This window comes from Leptodactylus fuscus, chromosome 6 (genome assembly GCF_031893055.1).
Source record: "Leptodactylus fuscus isolate aLepFus1 chromosome 6, aLepFus1.hap2, whole genome shotgun sequence".
NCBI classification, from domain to species: Eukaryota; Metazoa; Chordata; class Amphibia; order Anura; family Leptodactylidae; genus Leptodactylus; species Leptodactylus fuscus.
In genome coordinates this window covers 118919654-118941105 of record NC_134270.1, presented here as the reverse complement: position 1 = coordinate 118941105, position 21452 = coordinate 118919654, and the positions used below count along the sequence as shown (strand labels likewise).

General features: G+C 42.1%; 1 protein-coding gene across 1 annotated transcript in view; it reads left to right on the top strand.

Annotated features, from left to right (window-relative positions):
• Positions 1 to 21452, top strand: part of ADAM11 (ADAM metallopeptidase domain 11) — a 69305-nt gene that overhangs the window by 33245 nt on the left and 14608 nt on the right. Inside the window, exons 10-16 of the mRNA XM_075277158.1 lie at positions 2182 to 2250; positions 3918 to 4084; positions 8229 to 8313; positions 11239 to 11329; positions 11423 to 11474; positions 13827 to 13926; positions 14403 to 14474. Of these exons, the coding sequence (XP_075133259.1) occupies positions 2182 to 2250; positions 3918 to 4084; positions 8229 to 8313; positions 11239 to 11329; positions 11423 to 11474; positions 13827 to 13926; positions 14403 to 14474 (636 nt within the window). The remainder of the gene's footprint in view (positions 1 to 2181; positions 2251 to 3917; positions 4085 to 8228; positions 8314 to 11238; positions 11330 to 11422; positions 11475 to 13826; positions 13927 to 14402; positions 14475 to 21452) is intronic.

The following is a 21452-nucleotide window of genomic DNA, read 5'->3' as shown; positions in this document are numbered from 1 at the left end:
GTAGGAAACGTTCTGCAAAGTAAGTGAATAAACAAGACTAAGAGAGGTGCAAAGATGTGAACTTGCACACCATATTTCTGGGAAAGTTGTGTAACAGCCACTATGGCCATTATAATTCCCAAAGGTGCTTTCCCCAGTAAATCTGCCTGTTGCTAAGGCATATCTCTTGTTAAATAGAAGATTTTTCATTTGGTAGGCAAACATGGAGATAACTGGAATAGACTTAAAGGGGTAGTTCGGGATAAAAACTAATCCCTACACTAATCTAAAGCCCCTCCTCCTGCCTACTTTCTAAATAACTAAACTTATCAAAAAGGTATATTTACCCATATTCCTGGGGCGGTCATCTAACCGTCCCAGGGACATTTGCTGGTCATCTTGTGATGATCTGTTTCCCCATTTCCGAAAATGGAACGTCACTACTACTCCCCCCCCCCCCATCCACTCCACTATCCTTACTTCTCTTTCTTCCAGGCTTCCTCCTGCGGGGCAGCTCCTCCCTTTTTTCTGACTGCCAGAGTGCGCTACTGTCCCATCACTACTCTGTGCACTGCAGCCGAAAATCCACCTCTACTGTGCAGGCTTGAAAGCAGCTCCCACGCCTGCGCAGTAGAGGTGGATTGTCGGCTGCAGAGCACAAAACAGTGCTGGGACAAGAACGCACTAGCAGAATCAGAAATGTAAGAGGAGCCATCCCACAGGAGGAAGCCTGGAAGGAAGAGACGTAAGTATAATGGTATGGGTGGGGGGCTGGATATATAGTTACATAATAGATGAGGTTGGATGAAGACTTCAGTCCATCAAGTCCAACTCTACAGGTCCCTACAATATTGATCCAGAGGAAGGCAAAAGACCCCATGAGGCTCATGCCAATTGCCCCATTTCAGGAGAAAAAAATTCCTTCCTGACTCCAGTCTGGCAGTAAGTATAAAAACCCTGGATCAACGTGTCGTTAAAATCTAGAGTCCATAACCTGTTATATTTTTCTCTTCAAGAAAGCATCCAGGCCCTCTTTGAACTTGTTCAATGAATCCACCATCACCACTTCCTGGGGCAGAGAGTTCCATAGCCTTGCTGTTCTTACTGTAAAGAATCCACTTCTATGTTGATGGTGAAACTTTCTCTTCTCCAGTAGTAGAGTAGTTTGGGAAGGGCTAGTAGTGAGCGGAATAGCTAGAGAGACAGAGGGGGTGTATGGGAGGGAGGGAGTGAGGTGAGAAGGAGTTTGTGTAGGAGTTACATAGCAGGAAGCTGAATCAAATAAACAAATGCAGAAGATGCGAGGAGCTCCCAGAGACACCAAGAAATCACTTCTAAAGGTATATGGGTGCATTAATAGCACTAACAGGCCTTTTAAAAAAAAATAAATATTCAGATGACAGAGGTGCAAAACGGCTGTGAAAGGCATCAATTTTACACAGCCACCCACGGGCACGCTTTAGCACAAATGTTCCATATACTGAAGTGTACAGAGGGATCCGTGAAATGGACAAAAATAGGACATAACCTATATTTTGATGGTCTCTAACAGCAGACTGTCTAAATAACAGCGATGTGAATACCTCGATTCACTGACAGTGACATTAATGCTGCTGTGTGACGTTTGATAAAAAAACAGATGCCACACGGACAGTATACACTGTCGTGTGAATGAAGCCTAAGACTAATTTTCTCCATTTAAGCTGACATTTCTAGCTATACTATTGTTATTATACTTTAATGTTAGTAGTATATATAATTTTGCAGTACTATTGTTGTTATATAGTAGTAGTATATATAATCTTGCAGTACTATTGTTATTATATATTATTATTATTATTATTAGTAGTAGTATAGATAATCTTGCAGTACTATTGTTGTTATTATATATTATTATTAGTAGTAGTATACATAATCTTGCAGTATTATTGTTATTATATATTAGTAGTAGTACTGCTATATATAACCTCTTAGTACTATTATTATTATTAGATAGTATATATAATCTTGCAGTACTGTTATTGTTATTATTAGTAGTAATAGTATATATAGTATAATCTAGCAGTACTATTATTATCATATACTAGTAGTAGTATTATATATATTCTAGCCGTGCTATTGTTATATATAAATTGATCATACTATAGGTTTGTAGAAGAAATAGTAAAGAATTTATAAGTATCATAGCTTTGTCCTTTTTAGTTTCAGGTCCGACAATCTGTGGGTCTTACAAGTAGTTATGCCAAATCTGTGGTGAATCTAGCCGATTCTGTGAGTACAACTTCACCAGTGTTTACCAAAGTTGCTTTGCTTTGCCCTCTCAATAGACTTCTGAAGTTATTTTTCCTAACCTTATTAATCCCGATTTAGTGGTTAAATCTCCCATAAGTTACCCGCTGTCGGAGATGATAATGGTAGGTGCAGGCGTTATCAGTCTCCAATACCTTTTGTCATGTTTGTACCTACTCACATCATTACGTATTAAAATACATTTTCTATTCTGTATAATTACAGTTTTGGACTCTTGGAGAACCGAATGTTCAGTGTTCTTTCAGCCCCACTTCTGAGGGTCTTGCACTATCTCCTTCTTCAGCCCAGGCAATGCAGGCAGGGTCTCTCACTTACCCCCCAAGCTCCTGAGGGGGCCCACTGACTGCAGCTGCTGTTTTGTTTTGTTTTTTTTAAGTAGGCTCTTGGAATAACCTGAGCAGATAATGGGCCCATTTCTGTTCATGGGCGGCTTTGCTACGACTTCAGCCCTCCAGGGATCTGTGTGTCCCATATGAAGTCGCTGACGCTGAACAGCTGTTGATACTGTGTGGAGGGGCCACTATGTGACATTATACTGTGTGAAGGGGCCGCTATGGGACATTATACTGTGGTGAGGGGCTGCTATGGTACATTATACTTTGTGGAGAGGCCACTATGGGACATTATATACTATATGGAGGCATCTGTGGGACATTATAGTGTGTGTAAATGGGGCGTAATACCATGTAGGGGCCAGAAAAGGGAGTGCTTTGCTGTGTGGGGGTGGAGGGGCCTAAGACAAGAGATTGCTATGGTGCTCAGTCTTTGCTAGTTATGCCTATATGTTGGTTCCCACTCAGTTTCTGCATTGAGCACTTCCATTAATACAGATGAAAGTGTTCTTGCACTGTTAACAGTATCAGGCCACTGTGGAATCAGGCGCTGATTTTGCAGCATATTTCGCACCCAAATCAGCAACAGATTCTTCCCTCATTTGGCCTCCCATTGAAAACAATTGGAGTAGAACACTGGATCAGTCTGCTTCTTTCTCTGTACACTATGCAGATGTCATCTGATCAGCGGGGTCCAACACTGATAGGTCATCAATGTGTAATGGTGGACAACACCTGCAAGTCCATGGAGTACTTTGAGACTAAATTGTCTTTGAACATACCTTGGTGAAAATTTTAAACATGGCCAACTTCTTCCCAAGTGATGGCAGAGCAATTATTCTTTGTTAAATGTTGCTTGGTGAAAAATTGTTTAGTTAAAATCGTCCATCTTGGAAAGCTTTAGACTGACGTGTATGGACACTTCTAGACAAATCAGCAAACATCATGGAAAAAATGCAAGATCTTCAAAAGTAATCAGATGATTTATGGGTTTCCCATACACAAAAAACCCCTCCTTTTAGAATCAGCTTCTCTTCTATAGGGATATCAATGGTTTGCTGTTACCTTTACTTACAATGGTATATGGTTTATTGAAGAAGAGACCAGGCATGATGATGTCATATGTGACCTTCCATAGCTTGTCAAAGCCGTTCTGAACTGGCCTTTTATCATTTGGGATTGTCAGTATCCTGCACCTCTTTACCCCTTATACCTCCACAGGTTCCCTACTCGACTCCCTGCCCACCTTTTAATACCCCTTGCCCATCCTAGTTTATTCCTGGCTTCTCCTCTTAGATTTTCAGGGAACAGCTGAATACCAGTATCGTCCTGGTGGCTATGGAAACGTGGACCTCTGGAGACAAGGTTGCGGTTAGTGAAGACCCTCTGCAAACACTGTCTGATTTCATGAAGTATCGGAGCACGGAGATACCAGAACATAGTGATACCACTCACCTCTTCTCGTGAGTCCAATGGGGTTAGCTGCACCTTATTATATAATCCATTAAACATGCCACAGTCATCCAAGCTACATCCCCATTACCTCACTATTGTGACTAGTTGACTGTTTACATTATTGGGATTTTTCCTATATAGTCATCAGAAAACACTGGGGCAGACTTACTAATTCTGTCTAAGTTTAGATAGTTTGTGCAAAATTTCTCAAAGTGACCGATGCCGAATGATAAATCTGTCCAGTCTGAGGTTACACCAACTACAGTTAGCTTAGTTACAAAAAGTGCAAATATTTTAGTACATTTTGGGTACTGGGGTCACATCTTCAACCTTTCCATTCCCCAAAGCCTGTCCCTTTTGGTAAATTCTTTCCACCTGTTGTACAAGGCGCAGAAACTGATGTAAAGCAGGTACGACAAGCTTTGGCAAAAATTGCCCCTGAATTCTACATCATTTTCAATAGTAAATCTGCCCAAGTATGTTTAAAGGGAATGCTAGCCTGTCCGTGATTTAGGAGAAAATTTACGTGTAGCGATATTTTTTTCTTTGGGGCTAAACAGACAACAATAGAATTACACAGACTGCCTTATATTAACAGCTCATTGGAAAGATATAGCAATGTCAGCAATAGTATCTGCAAATGTTTAGTCTGGCCTACCTGCTTCTAAAGTCAACTCTATGTGGAGATTCGCTTGTTGAAGTGGTTGTCTACTGTGGACAAATATCTTCTGTAGGATAGGACCTGACAATCAGTAGTTTTGCTGGAGAGCATGGCAGCAAGCAATAAATTTTCCTATAGCACCACCACAGGCAAAATAAAGTATTACACAATGAAATCAATGTTTACCCTACATCAGCACAATGCATAGGTTGTTGAATAGTCTCTTTCCTTTTCAGGTCTTTACTAGACCCTAGATCAGATCCTTCTTAGAATTTCTCTTTTCCATAACCTTAACTAGTCCTATATACAAGATCCACTCAAATGCTTCAGGTGAAATATGGGAAAATCTGTTGTCTCCTATATAATAGATTTATATGGCTACTGAGATGTATCATGCCTGATAAATATCACAGGTCAGACCAGGGGGCCTGCTGCTAATATTTTCTAAAGAAATAAAGGGTTCTCTGGATGGTGTGTGGTCCAAAGTCTGAAGCAAAAGCCTCAGAAGGTTCCTAGTCCTTCTACCATTTAAGACCCCATTGCTCTAGTGAGTTTATCCAGCAGTTTTAGGCCAGCCTGTCTATCTATGGGATCATACTAAATCTTTAAGAATGGTGAGGTTCTTCCTTTTGGTTGTGAACCTTAACTAAAGCTCTGCGTAGTGAGCATCCAGTACATTAAATTCCATCTGCAGTAGTTCTCCATCATTATTCAATCCTAAGGTATTTTTTTCTTTATCAGTAATATTTAGCGAATCATCAGTTCTTCAACCTCATTCTCATTGGAGATCTCTTGATCTGCTGGTTTAAAGAGGGCCTTTCACCACCTCTACCAGTTCAAGTGCTTTTTTTTCATCAAAAAAATTTCATTAACATTTTTAAAGGGTACCAAAAGAAACACAGAAATAAGAGTAGAGAAAACGGTCATTACAGTAGCCAACAGGAATGGGTAAAAAGGGGAGAGGGTGGCAGGGGTAATGTAATCAAGTCTTTAAGGTGCATCCAAATGAGACAGTATATATAGTACAAGGTACAGACCAAAAGTTTGGGCACACCTTCTCATTCAAAGAGTTTTCTGTATTTTCACAGCTATGAAAATTGTAGATTCACAATGAAGGCATCAAACCTATGAATTAAAACATGTGGAATTATATACTTAACAAAAAAGGGTGAAACAACTGAAAATCTGTCTTATATTCTCGGTTCTTCAAAGTAGCCGCCTTTTGCTTTGATTACTGCTTTGGAATTGGAATTGCTTGGAATTCTCTTGATGAGCTTCAAGAGGTAGTCACCAGAAATGGTTTTCACTTCACAGGTGTTCCCTGTCAGGTTTAATAAGTGGGATTTCTTGCCTTATAAATGGGGTTGGGACCATCAGTTGTGTTGTGCAGAAGTCAGGTCGATACACAGCTGATAGTCCTACTGAATAGACTGTTAGAATTTGTATTTATGGCAAGAAAAAAGCAGCTAAGTAAGGAAAAAACCATCAAGCGCTACAAAGAAACTGGCTCACATGAGGACCGCCCCAGGATAGGAAGACCAAGAGTCACCTCTGCTGCAGTTTGCGTTTAGTTGGACCATCATATATTTTTCAACAGTGACCCCAAACACACCTCCAGGCTGTATAAGGGCTATTTGACCAAGAATGAGAGTGATAGGGTGCTACGCCAGATGACCTGGCCTCCACAGTCACCAGACCTGAACCCAACCGAGATGGTTTGGGGTGAGCTGGACCGCAGAGTGAAGGCAAAAGGGCCAACAAGTGCTAATTTCCTGTTTTTTTTGTTTTATGTTTGAAGGTAACCATGTGGTTAAACAGTTACCTGTATTCTTCTGTTGCGAATGCAGAGAGGTCAAATAAATCAAATACTATACTTTTTAAGTTTTAGTATTTTTGGACAATAAAATGTCTTTTTAAGGCCGGACCCCCCACGTAGCGTAAATGCCGCTATTTGGCTGTATCACATTGAAAGGAATAGGGAAAAAAGCAGCCCATTCATTTCAATGGGGAGCGCATGTATGCCAGCTCCCATAGAAATGAATGATATCTGCTTTGTACGCAGCTCATTCTGAACGTGTTTTACGTTCAGAAAGAGCTTAGCGTATACTCAGTGTGAATGCACCCTAAGTTGGTGTTTTCCACATAGGTATAATAGGGAAAGAAAGTCTGCAGAGGAAAACTTTTCCGCCGTGTTTTTTGGGCTGCGCCTCACTACGTGGGGCCTTTTTATTTCAGTACTTTTCCAGTGCTATAGCTTTTTTTATTTTTCAGTCAAGTTAGCTACATGAGGATTTCTATTTTGCAGAATGAGGATTATTTTTTAGTTCTATTTTGCGTTACATATACTGTATTGATGTACTAACAGGCAAATTATTAGAGGGGTTGTTTAATAGGCTTATGCTATAATAAAGCATCACATTCTGTTAAGCCATTGTGGGGTTGGAGGGCTATAGGTGGAAATAGGCTGAAAGATTGATCCCTCATTGTAGCGTCTTATGACCACAGTTGTTACTAACAGCCTGTACATTGCATCACAGCGCTGCAATCTTATCTAGAAGCGATGCCGTCAAAAGCTGGCATAGTAGAAGTGCCCTTAGTAGCCACCCAATAGAGATTAAAGGACATTGAAGTAGTCTAGAAATGGTTTATTTTTTTATTTTCACCCGTTCTGCCTATCATTCTATTGTAACTTGCTCACCATTATTTAAAAATTTTACACAAAAAGTAGACTGTAATTCTGTTTTTAAAAATATCAAATTTAGGGGTTCATGAAACAGATTATACAGGATTAAATGCTTCCTGTTTTGTTGTGTTTTTGTTAAAGAATAGATCAAATAGTTTTTAATTCAGGACATCCAAATCACAACCTAAAAATTATTAAGGCCCCATGTTGCGTTAATGCCACGTGATGCTGGAGGTTTCGGTACAGATATAACAGAAGCAGAAAGACTGCAGAAAACTCTGTGGACTTTCTGTAAAAGTGCTGCGGGAAAAACTGTGATGCATTTCTGACGCGTTTTTTCCTGCATCGCTTTTTGGCTGTGGCTCACTACATGGGGTCTTCGCCTAATGAGTGGGAGTCTATTTCTTGAGACCCCCTCCTCCAACAGTCTGGAGACCAGTCCTCAGCAGAAAGTTCATACTGCTCTTTTTGTGTCTTCCATAGATGGTAATGTTGCATGACAATGAGTGTATGATCATCCAGTTCTCTGAGTCAAGGACCACAAAACCTACACTATATGTCAGATTGACCACCACTGGTATAAAAACATTGGCAGTCTGTACGATAGATTATTGTTGTTTATAGATAGATTATTGCTGTTCTGTTAAGCCATTAAGAAAAGCGACTGAGTGGTAATGTAGTTGTTGATTTCCACCGTAGATCATGTCATGTTGGTCATATATAAATATTGCAATATTCAGCCATTATCCCTTTAAAGGTAATTAAACAGAAAATTACCGTACTAACTTTTTCTCTTGTCTGTATTTAGAGGACGCACTTTTAAGAGTAGCCGCAGTGGGGCAGCTTATTTTGGTGGGATGTGCTCTCCAACCAAAGCTGGCGGCGTGATTGAGGTTGGTATAATATAATCAAATATACAAATATACGTTTTTGCCTCTTAAAATGAGGTCTTGCAATACATAGATTGCTAGAGTTTTACTTAAACAAAAAAGAAAAACTAGCCACACTATTATATAGAAAAGAGTCCAAATATCCAGACCAAGGACCTATCCACAAATAACAAAAAAATGGCAGCACTCCATAAGTAGAGAAAAAATGGAAAATAGACTTTATTCACCCGTCTGTGCAGAGATTTTATTGTAGTGCTTTACCTGCCTGCTTCCTCTGCATTGAACCTCATGAACTTGCTTGGTTATCTATATAAATAAATCTTGCCTTTGCCAGATTGACCAGTTTCATTAGAAGGAAAGCAGAACTGATCATTACTGTGTCCCATACAGAGAATTAGAGGTGGCTGAGCCTCAGGAGATTTGCTTGGTCCGAATCAGAAGTGCCATTATTATACCCTGGGGTCTCTTCAGAACTTCCCTCATCTCTCCTCGGCTCCCATGTGGTGTCCAGTGTTCGTTCCCATCTACTTGGCGACATCAGTGAGCTTCTGGGACCACAGAGGCCTATGATTGGGCCTCGGTGATCACATGCGGCACATCAATGTCATGATCCTTTGACTTAAACTTTATGAAGTCAATGTGCCAAATATGTTCACTGAGGCCTAATCAGAGGGCTCAATGGTACCACTGGGCTGCTGAAATCATCCAGGACGCCTGAAGATGCCCAGAATTTATCACTGCACCCTACATTGGAGCCCAGTAGAAGTAAAGAACGGTGAGTAGGACCCCTTAGTTTTTCTATCCTAAGCTGTTGGGGGAGATCTATCACACCCTTCGGTACAGAATTCTGGTGTAAAAATTATTCAATTCTCAGAGTAGAGGTTTGGGATTTTTAAAGTTATTTCTGCAAAAATGTTGCAACATTTTGCATTTTTACATCATTCTGCTCTTGGAAATTGGGTTTGGTTATCCTGTCTGTCTGTCTGCAACTTTTTAAAAAGATGAAAAAATTTTGATGTAGAAAGTAGAGTAACATTTTAGAGCAGAAGTGTTAAATTTACAGACATCTGATAAATTTGGTACAAATTATGGCAACACAGACTGCCACAAAACTGATATCTTGATAATAAAAGTTTAGAACAATTTACATCACATTTATTATTTTTTGCCGGTGCAGAAACTAGAGCACATTCCTAAATGATGAGACCAGATTCCTTTTCATATGATGACCTGTCCTTAGAAGAAGTCATGAATATTAGATCATACCAGGCTCTCCCACCAATCAGTTTTTAGGTTACACAACATAAATTACTTTCTAAGATATAATGTCGTTATATTGACTAATACTAAGTACTTGAATTAAGCTAAAAGTTAAAATATGGAAATCCTTGTGCTAAGTCCTTCCCTTCTAGTATGAGTGTAATGCACTACTAGACCACTAGTTGGAGCTGTTTGCTTAAGAATAACGTTTTTCCAGGTACCAATATGTCATAGATTGATGAATAAAGGAAACCGTTACTATTATGACTATAGAATTTTCCTGAAAATATGCCAGAAGTACATGCTGAGTTATGGATTATTTAAACTCCACATTTTTAGGAATTTCTTATCTGGAATGTATCTCAGACTTTGTATGTCAGTTTATGTCACTATCACTAAGCTTACAACAAAAAACCCAATTCCTTCTTGCAGTACAGAATACCACCCGAAATATTAATTTGCTCTGTGTAGAAGACAGTATCAGAAAAGTTGCAGCATTGTGTGTGTGAAATCATCCTTCAGACTGAGACCCCATGTTGCGGAAATGCAGCTTTTTTGTTGCAGAATTTGCTTCGTTTTTTGAGCCAAAGCCAGGAGTGGATGGAATGGAAGGTAAAAGTATAAGAACTTCCTATATATTTCCCATTCCTTTTGTAGCCATTCTTGGTTTAGGTTAAAAAAAAAAAACACAGCAAAATCTGCAACAAAAAAGCTGCATTTCCTGTATGTGGGGCCTCAGCCTAAAGGGGTCTTCTCTTGAAAAGTCCATATGTTATATTAGAGCATATGGGCATCACAGAATGGGTTAGCTAAGAGCTACTTCCACTCTTGAGGACTTAGTACAGTCGTATATTACTAGGCTGGCCACAACTTCTTCTGGAAATATCTGTTAGGTATAGGGCAAAGTTATAAAAACACTGAAAAATAAAGTATCCTCCAGTCCAAAAAATGACATCCAACATACTGCCAAGGCTATGATCAGTATATGGGCGATGTGATTATCTCTAGAGATATGGTGTATACTCCTTGGGGTGCTTGTGACACAGCTTGAGAAACTAAAGAAACAAGTATGGCATCCTGGGCTGGTGTATGACTGGGAGATGTGTAAATAAAACCTTTGGGCACCTTATTTCCTTTGTGTACTGGGGCAGGGAGAGAATTTGTAGTATTGTAATGATGGTAGTAAAATAAGGGATAATTATATATTAGAAGGTAACATGTTTAGGATGGGATTGCTGCCTTGAGATTCCTATATTTGGAATTAAGAGTCCAAAAGACTCTTCACAATGACCCTTTTACCACAATTCCCTGCTCCATCGGTTTCTTACTGCTTATAGTTTGGCTGAATTACTAATGTGAAAGGCAATTTATCTCATGAATTCACATAATGAATTTACTTCTTCTACTTCATTACAATAGAATAGATTCCTGTCTCACTAGCCCATCTTGGTGTAGAGTCTGGACCGCTCTAGTAATTGTTCTTTTTTCACGACATTGCTTTCTATTGGTACAACAGACATTTTATGGATCCATTATAACTTAGAAAAGACTAGTGTGAATAGCTCCTAATATGGTACAATGCAAATGACAAGATGGGATTACTGTTATGGTGTTAAACGGATTAAAATAGATTGGTTATGATATATCTGCTATGTTTACCCTATTCAGTTTGGGAGCATTGCTGCCATGGCGGTGACTTTAGCACAGGCTCTGGGCCAAAATCTTGGCATGATGTATAATAGACCACGCCTGGCTGCAGGTAAGATATATCTCACAGACCTCTGCTCTATGGTTTTATATCCATCTCCGCTTCTACCGGTGTACAATAACTATGTTCATTTCTTTATTGTAGGTGACTGCCGTTGTCCAGACCTGTGGCTCGGCTGCATCATGGAAGACACAGGGTATGTGTTAGGTTATACACACAGTTTCATAACCTGCTCTCTACCAGGTATTTAGATATTTTGCATCTTTGGTAGCCAGGACAGTTATAACATAGACAAACAAGCAGAACTTCTTGGGACCACAGATGGGTGCAAATTCCCAAAGGGACTGGCTGGACTCTCCAGTAGTAAAATAATCAAGAAGAACCAGGACAGCGATATGATATGATATGATATGATATGATATGATATATATAGTCAACCTTTACTGTATACTTTAGTATTGGACCAAAAGCTCTTCATCGAGTATAAGTAAGTGGTCCTTGGTGGATACCCGGTTGTGACTGGCTGTGTGTAAGCTGTCCCTCAATTTTCATATTTTACAAATAAACCTAAATTTCAACATAATAAATCATACTAAGGCTTGGTTCACATCTGCGTTTGGTATTCCGTTCAGGAAATCCGCTTAGGGACCCCCCCCGAACGGAATACTGAACGCAAAAAGCGATTAGCAAAGACAGCACACGGACATCATAGACTATAATGGCGTCCGTGTGGTTTCTCGGGTTGGTGTTATAACTGTGTTTGCAGGGTAGTCAGAGGAATGAGAGTTACACCCTCCCCCACATCCCTCCGCAAAAGTAATAAACAGTGCTCTGGAGGACCAGGATCTTCATTAGTCATAAAGCTTAACTAGTTTAGGGAATGCACTGGGGAGATTTATCATTCCCCAGATAACCCCTTTTAAGATTGGCGTAAGGAACTACCTTCTAAATTACTTAGGTTGCCAAAAATCTATATTTACATAGATTGCTGGGACAGTCATGTGACCACTCAAGGCATATTTTCCGATTTACCACTGACAATGCATTTCCCTGTTTCCGGAAATGGAAGGTCATCAATAATAACCCCCTCCACTCAATCATACCTACCTGTCTTCCAGTCCGGATCTTCTGGGTATAGGACGTCGCTAATGGGTAGCCAGCACCTCCACTTCTTGACATCTGTTGGCCACCCACGCCTCTGCAATAGAGCCGGAGTACTGGCTATTGCGCATTCCAGTACTCTGGTTCTTTTACACAGGCATGGATGCTGAACTTGTGCAGTCCCATTACAAGAAGATCCAGACATGAAGACAGGTAAGTATGATGGGGTGGGTTAGTATTGGTGATGTCTCATAACATTAGCCATAAGGGAGCATTAACAGATAAGGGGGCTTTGTTTGGGCTCGTTCACATCTGCGTCTGGTCTCCGTTCTGCAGGATTCCGTTTCCTGCCCGAAACCCATTTGAATGGGTTTGAAAAGTGTCCGGCCGAGAGTGCCAGTGAGCGTTTTATGCTCTCCGCGGCTAAACCGTTTTTTTTTTTTAACCGGACTTTGTGTCCGATTTAAAAAAAAAACGGTTTCGCCGCGGAGAGCACAAAACGCTCACCAGCGCTCATGGCTAGACCCGGTCTGACAGGTTTCTGTCTTCTGCATGCAGAAGACGGAAACCTCAGAATGAAGATCGAACGCTGGTGTGAACCCAGCGTAAAGGTATATGGTTTCACTTATTAACCTATTTATAGCACTAACTAGTTTATTTTTTGCCCAAAAAACCCTTACCAACTTCACAGCCCTGATGAATATAGTGATGTCACATTACATTGCACATATGGATGTCAATAATCTCAGTGATGTCACAGCATGTTGTGACAGTGATGAAATAATAAACATAGTGTTAACATTTACAGGGAAAATAAACAGTCTTTGGTCACAGTAGGCCTAGTTCACACGGGGCAAAGGGGGTGTATTTTGGTCCTGATTTTAACGCGGGAAGCTGCATCAGAATAGGACCAAAATAAGCCTGTTGCGACTGTCGTGGCTTCCGGAGCGTGCTGCTGTGAGGGGGACGCCGGGGCTGAGTCAGCCGCTGAATCCGCCTGAAGAAAGGGCAGCTCGCTTCTTTTTTCGTGAGCAGCAACATGCAGACAAAGTATACATACTAATAGTAAAAGTATGAGGATGATAAACAGTGATGTCACAGGAATACTATAATAGACATGTCAGTGTTACAGTACAGAACAACACAGTGATGTAATAGTGCAGACATAATAAACGCTATGATATCACAGTACAGAGATAATACACATTGTGATGTCTTTACAAAAAAAAAAGAAAACACAATGTTTGTATATAGTAAACATTGTGATGTGATGTCACAATACAGGGGTAATAAACAGAGTGATATTACAGTTCAGATATAAACAGGGACAATGCAGATAGTGATATCACAGTACAGAGATAATGTGTGTATACATATATGTGTGTATATATAAAAGCAGATCACTTGTGTTTGTGGATGTCACTGATAATGATTTGCTTGGTTTCAGGTATTACCTTCCCCAGAAATTCTCCCGCTGCAGTACTGATGAATACAGACAGTTTTTGCAAAATGGAGGAGGGAAATGCTTGTTTAACAAACCTAATAAGGTCCATCTATATCATGTAACTTATAAGTGTTTGGAGCTACATATTGCATGTGTGTTACAGCTTTACCTTTGTGATGGTTTCTGTTGCGTATTTGAGAAATTAAACATATGCACACTCTCTTCAAGTGAGCTTCTCAAGGAATGTCCCACAAGAAGGATCAAGCATCTTGAATTTTATATGCTTGATGCTTTCTATGTTTGATGCTGTTTTTCGGGAGGAGCTCACCTCCATTTCCCCTTTCAGAACATAGATGGAGGGGTCTTTTGGAGGAATATCTGTGGCAGATACCTAAGTAGTGGCATTACTCATGAGCATCATTGTCTATATATTGATGGATTATAGAAGGACACAGCTTAGGTATAGTTGATACGTGCGGTGTAATGGACCTCACACTACCAAAGCTGGAGTCATTGTCTTCCTGCCATGATACATCCTGTATTAATATTATCTTTTTTTTTTAAATTTTCCTCTCTCAGCTGTTGGATGCTCCTTCCTGTGGCAATGGATTTGTAGAAGTGGGAGAGGAGTGTGATTGTGGTTCACCTACTGTGAGTATCTAAGTGACAAGTACTATTGTATGTTATATTAAGTGTAAGTAAACTTATTTATTTTTTCCTAAAATCAAGTGCAGTCTGCACCAAATTCCAACCAAAGCTACATTCACATGACAGTGTATACTGGCCGTGTGAGAGCCATTTTTTTAACAGACAGCAGCATTGAATTCAATGTCAGTGAGTAAGGGTTATTCACATGACCATTATTGTAATGGACTGTCAAAGTATAGGTCATGTCTGGGGTTGAGCGATCGGGATCGGAAAAGATCGGATTCCGATCGGCGAACGAGTAAATTTCACGATCAAGATCGGAATTTCGACCCGATCTTTCCCAGCGGGATCGAGATCGGGGTTATCGCAAGATCGTCTCAACCCAAAAAGTGACTTTTCCCATAGAAAAGCATTGACTAGGGTTGAGGATCAGGATCGGAAAAGATCGGATTCTGATCGGCGATCGAGCAAATTTCACGATCGAGATCGGCTGGAAAATGATCGGAAATCGGATTTTAAAATCGATCTTGAAATCTCAAGATCGGCTCAACCCTAGTCATGTCCTAATTTTGTTCGTTTTCAAGAATCTCTTAATACACTGTAATGTATGGGGATCCGTTAAAATGGGTACCCCTCGGGTGCCAAACGGTTGTAAAAAAAAAAAAAAGAAGAACATATTTCATGGCCGTTTGCACCTTGTTCGTCTGACTGTAACCTTAGAGTAGATATATGATCAAAGCTAACAGAATAAACAAAGTCCAATGTGTACAAATTGGCAGCCATGTTCCCAAAGTGTTTTTGATGACAACTCCCAAGAAATCCACATAGAGTGTTGCTGTAAGGATTGGAGTCAGGGTCAGGCAGTGCAAAGTGACACAGCTGGGAAAGCAACACTGTGCAGCTAAGGACAAAAGGGGTCGTAGGCCCTACGGCTATGACTATGCTGTAATATCTGAGATGAGGCAGACCCATGCACTTCCTAATTGAAGTGCGCCTACCAAGGCTCCTGACACTTCTATCCGGCGGCTAGGATACGGGGAGAGGAGGCCCTGAAAGTCCTAGGGACTGGAGTCACGGGGGTCACACCTGAACAGAAAGCACAGTGTACTGCAATGCAAAACAAAAGACTAAAACAGCATGGAGCCAGGGAGGACCACAAGTCCCAGCAAGACACAGAAGAGAAGGCGAGGTCAGACGAGCAAGAGGTCAAGCCAGGAGATATAATAAAGGTACCGAATCAAAAGACAAGGGAGAGTCAAAAATACAAGCCGGATCTAAAAACCAAGAGACATATGGAAAACAAACAGACAGGGAATCAGACTGAGCAGGGGGACCAGGAAACCCAAGTGAATGGCTGGCAAGGATCCATGCCTGGGTGGGGATTAAATAGCAGCAGAGAACACACCTGATGGCTAATGACATGGAGACTGAAAGCAAGGAAAAGATTAACCCTTAATGACCTAAGCACACCCAATAGAACTCTTAACACGTCTCCCAGGGAGACGCCGCGCAGCAAGGAGACCGCGGCGACTCCGTATCCTGACAGTACCCCCCCTTTGAGGAGGGGCCTCCGGACCCTCAAGAGGACCCCCTGGCTTAGTAGGGTAAGAACGGTAAAACTTCTCCACCAATCTAGGAGCGTGAAGGTCTCTGGCTGCCACCCAAACACGCTCCTCTGGTCCATACCCCTTCCAATGTATGAGGAACTGAAGGGAATTCCGCACTCTGCGTGAATCAATGACCCGTTCCACCTCATACTCTAGTTCCCCCTGAACGATCACTGGTTCGGGTGGGGAACGAGTGACCATTGCCGGAAAATACTTTTTGAGTAGGGACTTATGAAAAACTGGGTGAATATGGAGGGACCTAGGAAGTGATAATTTGAATGACACAGGGTTGATTATTTCAGAAATGGGATATGGACCAATAAAACGCGGGGCAAATTTAGTAGATGGAACACGAAGTTGGAGATTTTTAGTGGATAACCAGACCTTGTCACCCACCACAAAGTCAGGTCCAGGGCGGCGCTTTCTGTTGGCGAAATTTACTTGATTAGCCTGGGCTTTTTTCAGTGATGCCAGGCTTTCAGCCCATACAGTACAGAGAGATTTAGCAACGTCCTCTACTGAGGAAAAGGCAAATTCATTGCCTGTTCCTGAGGAGAATCTGGGGTGAAAACCATAGTTAATGTGGAAAGGAGACGACCGAGTCGAGGAGTTGACATGATTATTTAGTGCAAATTCAGCCATGGGCAAATATTCACTCCATTTATCTTGGCAATCAGACACAAAGCACCTCAAATACTGTTCCAAAGATTGATTCAATCTCTCTGTTTGACCGTTAGTCTCTGGGTGGAAGGCTGAGGAAAAAGAAAGCGAGACTCCCAACCTGTTACAAAAGGCTTTCCAAAACCTGGACACAAACTGTACGCCCCTGTCCGACACCACATTTGAAGGAATACCATGCAGACGTAAAATGTGGCGGATAAACAACCAGGCCAACAATTTAGCTGAAGGCAATTTTTTCAAGGCAACAAAGTGGGACATCTTAGAAAAACGATCTACTACAACCCAAATTACCGATTTCCCTTTAGAGGACGGGAGATCGGTAATAAAATCCATGGAGATGTGTGACCAGGGTCTATTGGGTAGCGGGAGTGGATGTAAAAGACCCGCTGGAAGTTCATGGGACACCTTAGATCTGGCACAGGTCTCGCAAGAATGAACAAAATTTTTAACATCTCGTTGCCAAGATGGCCACCAATACGTTCGTGATAACAGATTCCCAGTACCAGCAATGCCTGGATGACCTGCCAGAACAGAGGAGTGGATCTCCTCTAAGAGCTCCAAGCGGAGGTGGCTAGGAACAAACAATTTACCTGGCGGTAGCGCACTAGGGGCAGCATCCTGAGTGTTGAGAATACGGGTTTCAAGATCCGAGGTCAAAACTGCCACTACCACCCCAGGAGCAAGTATATTTTCAGGTTCCCCATCAGAACTACCACTAAGACCAAAACTTCTAGACAAGGCATCTGCTTTAGTATTCTTTGAGCCGGGACGGTAGGTAATTACAAAGTGAAACCTAGTGAAAAATAGAGCCCACCTGGCTTGACGGGGATTTAATCTTTTTGCCTTGTCTAAATATAATAAGTTTTTGTGGTCAGTCAGTACAGTAATTTTATGTCTGGCCCCCTCCAGGAAGTGTCTCCACTCTTCAAAGGCCCACTTAATCGCCAGAAGCTCTCTATTGCCAACATCATAATTAGCCTCGGTAGTGGAGAACCTCCTGGAAAAGTAGGCGATAGGTTGGAGGTTGGTAAATGGTTCAGTGCCCTGAGACAGGACGGCTCCTACACCTACTTCTGAAGCGTCAACCTCTACAATAAAGGGTAATTCAGGATCAGGATGGACCAGGACAGGGGCAGAAGTAAAGAGTTGTTTTAAGATGGCGAACGCTACCTCCGTCTCTGGTGTCCAGGAGGCAGGATCCGCCCCCTTTTTGGTCAAATCGGTGAGAGGTTTAACAGTGGAAGAAAAATTTCGGATAAATTTTCGGTAATAGTTGGCGAAACCTAGAAACCTCTGAACTTCTTTTAAGGTAGTAGGTTTCTCCCATTCAAGTACTGCAGATACCTTTCTGGGATCCATACCAATGGTACCAGGAGTAAGGATATATCCCAAAAAACCTATCTCCTGGACTCCAAATTGACACTTGGATAACTTAGCACAGAGATGGTTTTGACGTAGCCTAAGAACCTCTTTTACATGATGCTGATGTGACTCCCAGTCCGGTGAGAATATGAGGATGTCATCTAAATAAATTACTAGATATCTACCTAACAGATCCCTAAAAATGTCATTCACAAAACGTTGAAATACCGCCGGAGCATTGCTCAAACCAAAAGGCATAACTAGGTATTCAAAATGACCTTCTGGGGTATTAAATGCGGTTTTCCACTCATCCCCGTCTCTTATCCGAATCAAGTTGTAAGCTCCACGGAGGTCAATTTTAGAAAACCACCGAGCCCCCACCACCTGGTTAAAAAGATCCGGGATGAGTGGCAGAGGATGTTGGTCTTTGACCGTAATTTTATTCAATTCCCTGTAGTCAATACAAGGTCGGAGGCCACCATCTTTTTTTTCAACGAAGAAAAACCCCGCCCCCACAGGAGAAACTGAAGGTCGGATATGTCCTTTAGATAGGCTCTCTTTAATGTACTGGCGCATGGACTCGCGCTCTGGAGCTGAAAGGTTAAAAATGCGACCTTTGGGTAGTTTAGCTCCAGGAACCAAATCAATTGCGCAGTCATAAGGTCGATGTGGAGGCAAGGCCTCCGCACTGAGCTTGTCAAAGACGTCTTTGAACTCGGTAATAAATTCCGGAATTTTGATATCATTTTTGATAGTACAAATAGTATTAATATGAGAAGTACAGGAATCTCCCCATCTAACCAACTCCGAAGTTTCCCAATTAAAGACTGGATTATGTACACGCAACCAGGGTAAACCAAGAATAACATCTGCAGCCAGTTTTTTCATAACAAAAAATGACACTTTTTCAACATGTAAACTGCCGACAAAAAACTGCACCTCAGCAGTACGGGCTAAGATTTTCCCTTCAGACAAAGGGGTTAGATCTGCTCTAGATACCTGAAATGGGTATTGCAAGGGAATTAATTCAATTCCTAGAGCTTGCGCCACCACTTCATGGATGAAGTTCATGGCAGCACCTGAATCCACCATTGCCTGATATGCAAAAGTTTTATTACCATTAACAAGAATAGCAGGGAGTAAACATTTCTCAATATTATTAGGAGGTACCTGTGTGCCTGAGTGACCCTCCCGGAAATCACTCAGGCATTGGCGTTTCCCGGCGGTGGTTTTAGGTCTGGTTGGACAGTTTCTCAGGATATGTCCAGGTTTGCCGCAATACAGACACAGAGCATTTTCTAGGCGATACTTTCTCCTGGAGGCGGTTGTGGACCCCAATATCATCGGTTCTTCTTTAGGAATAGAACAAGAGGTAGGAACAGCAGAAGGAGGTATAGGTTCCGAAAGGACAGACCAGGATTTAGCTGAGGACCCAGGTTTGCTTAATTTCTCTCTACGCCTTTCCCTAAGCCTCCTATCAATAGAAATAGCCAAGGACATAAAGTCTCCTAGATTTTCAGGGACTGGATGACTTACTAGAGCATCTTTTACAGAATCTGATAAGCCTTGTCTAAAAAGGGTTAACAAAGGTATGTCTGTCCACCCTGACTGCGAGCTCCACTGGCGAAACTCCGTAGAATAGTCCTTGGCAGTTCTAACTCCCTGCTGAATAGACAACAGATGGGACTCGGCCAAGGCAACTCTATTAGGGTCATCATAAATCTGACCTAATGTTTGAAAAAATGTATTTAACAACTTCCATTCAGGAGCTCCAGCAGGTAGAGCCAAGGCCCAGTCTTGTGGTGACCCTCGTAGAAGGGACACCACCAGCGCCACCTGCTCTGCTTCAGAAGAAAGGAAATTAAAACGAAAAAATAAACGGCAAGATTCCCGAAATGTTCGGAATCTGTCTGGTTTACCGTCAAAACGGTCAGGCAAGAGCATTTTAGGATTCTGACGGGTATTCAATGTGGGAAAAACTGGTGTTTGAATAGAAGAACCTGCAGCGGCTGATGCTGGATCAGGCAAAGCATCCAGACGCTGCGAGACTTGGTTAATTAACCCAGCCATGCACTGCACCTGCCTTGACAGTTCGTCCAGGCGGTCAGTTACGGAGTGTTCGGCATCCATACTAAACCACCGGGCGGTCTGTCTAGGGTAAGGGCCAGCCATTATGTAAGGATTGGAGTCAGGGTCAGGCAGTGCAAAGTGACACAGCTGGGAAAGCAACACTGTGCAGCTAATGACAAAAGGGGTCGTAGGTAGAGATGAGCGAACAGTGTTCTATCGAACACATGTTCGATCGGATATCAGGGTGTTCGCCATGTTCGAATCGAATCGAACACCGCGTGGTAAAGTGCGCCAAAATTCGATTCCCCTCCCACCTTCCCTGGCGCCTTTTTTGCATCAATAACAGCGCAGGGGAGGTGGGACAGGAACTACGACACCGGGGGCATTGAAAAAAATTGGAAAAAGTCATTGGCTGCCGAAATCAGGTGACCTCCATTTTAGACGAATAGTGGATTTCAAATCCGGGTCATATGAGAATGTGAACTTTGTGACTATGAGACAGGGATAGCTGTACAGGCAGGGATAGCTAGGGATAACCTTTATTTAGGGGGGAATGTTATTAAAAATAACTTTTTGGGGCTCTATCGGGTGTGTAATTGTGATTTTTGTGAGATAAACTTTTTCCCATAGGGATGCATTGGCCAGCGCTGATTGGCCAGAGTATGGAACTCGACCAATCAGCGCTGGCCAATGCATTCTATTAGCTTGATGAAGCAGAGTGTGCACAAGGGTTCAAGCGCACCCTCGGCTCTGATGTAGGAGAGCCGAGGCTGCACAAGGGTTCAAGCGCACCCTCGGCTCTGATGTAGGAGAGCCGAGGGTGCACTTGAACCCTTGTGCACTTGAACCCTTGTGCACCCTCGGCTCTGCTACATCAGAGCCGAGGGTGCGCTTGAACCCTTGTGCACACTCTGCTTCATCAAGCTAATAGAATGCATTGGCCAGCGCTGATTGGCCAATGCATTCTATTAGCCCGATGAAGTAGAGCTGAATGTGTGTGCTAAGCACACACATTCAGCTCTACTTCATCGGGCTAATAGAATGCATTGGCCAGCACTGATTGGCCAGAGTACGGAATTCGGCCAATCAGCGCTGGCTCTGCTGGAGGAGGCGGAGTCTAAGATCGCTCCACACCAGTCTCCATTCAGGTCCGACCTTAGACTCCGCCTCCTCCAGCAGAGCCAGCGCTGATTGGCCGAATTCCGTACTCTGGCCAATCAGCACTGGCTAATGCATTGTATTGGCGTGATGAAGCAGTGCT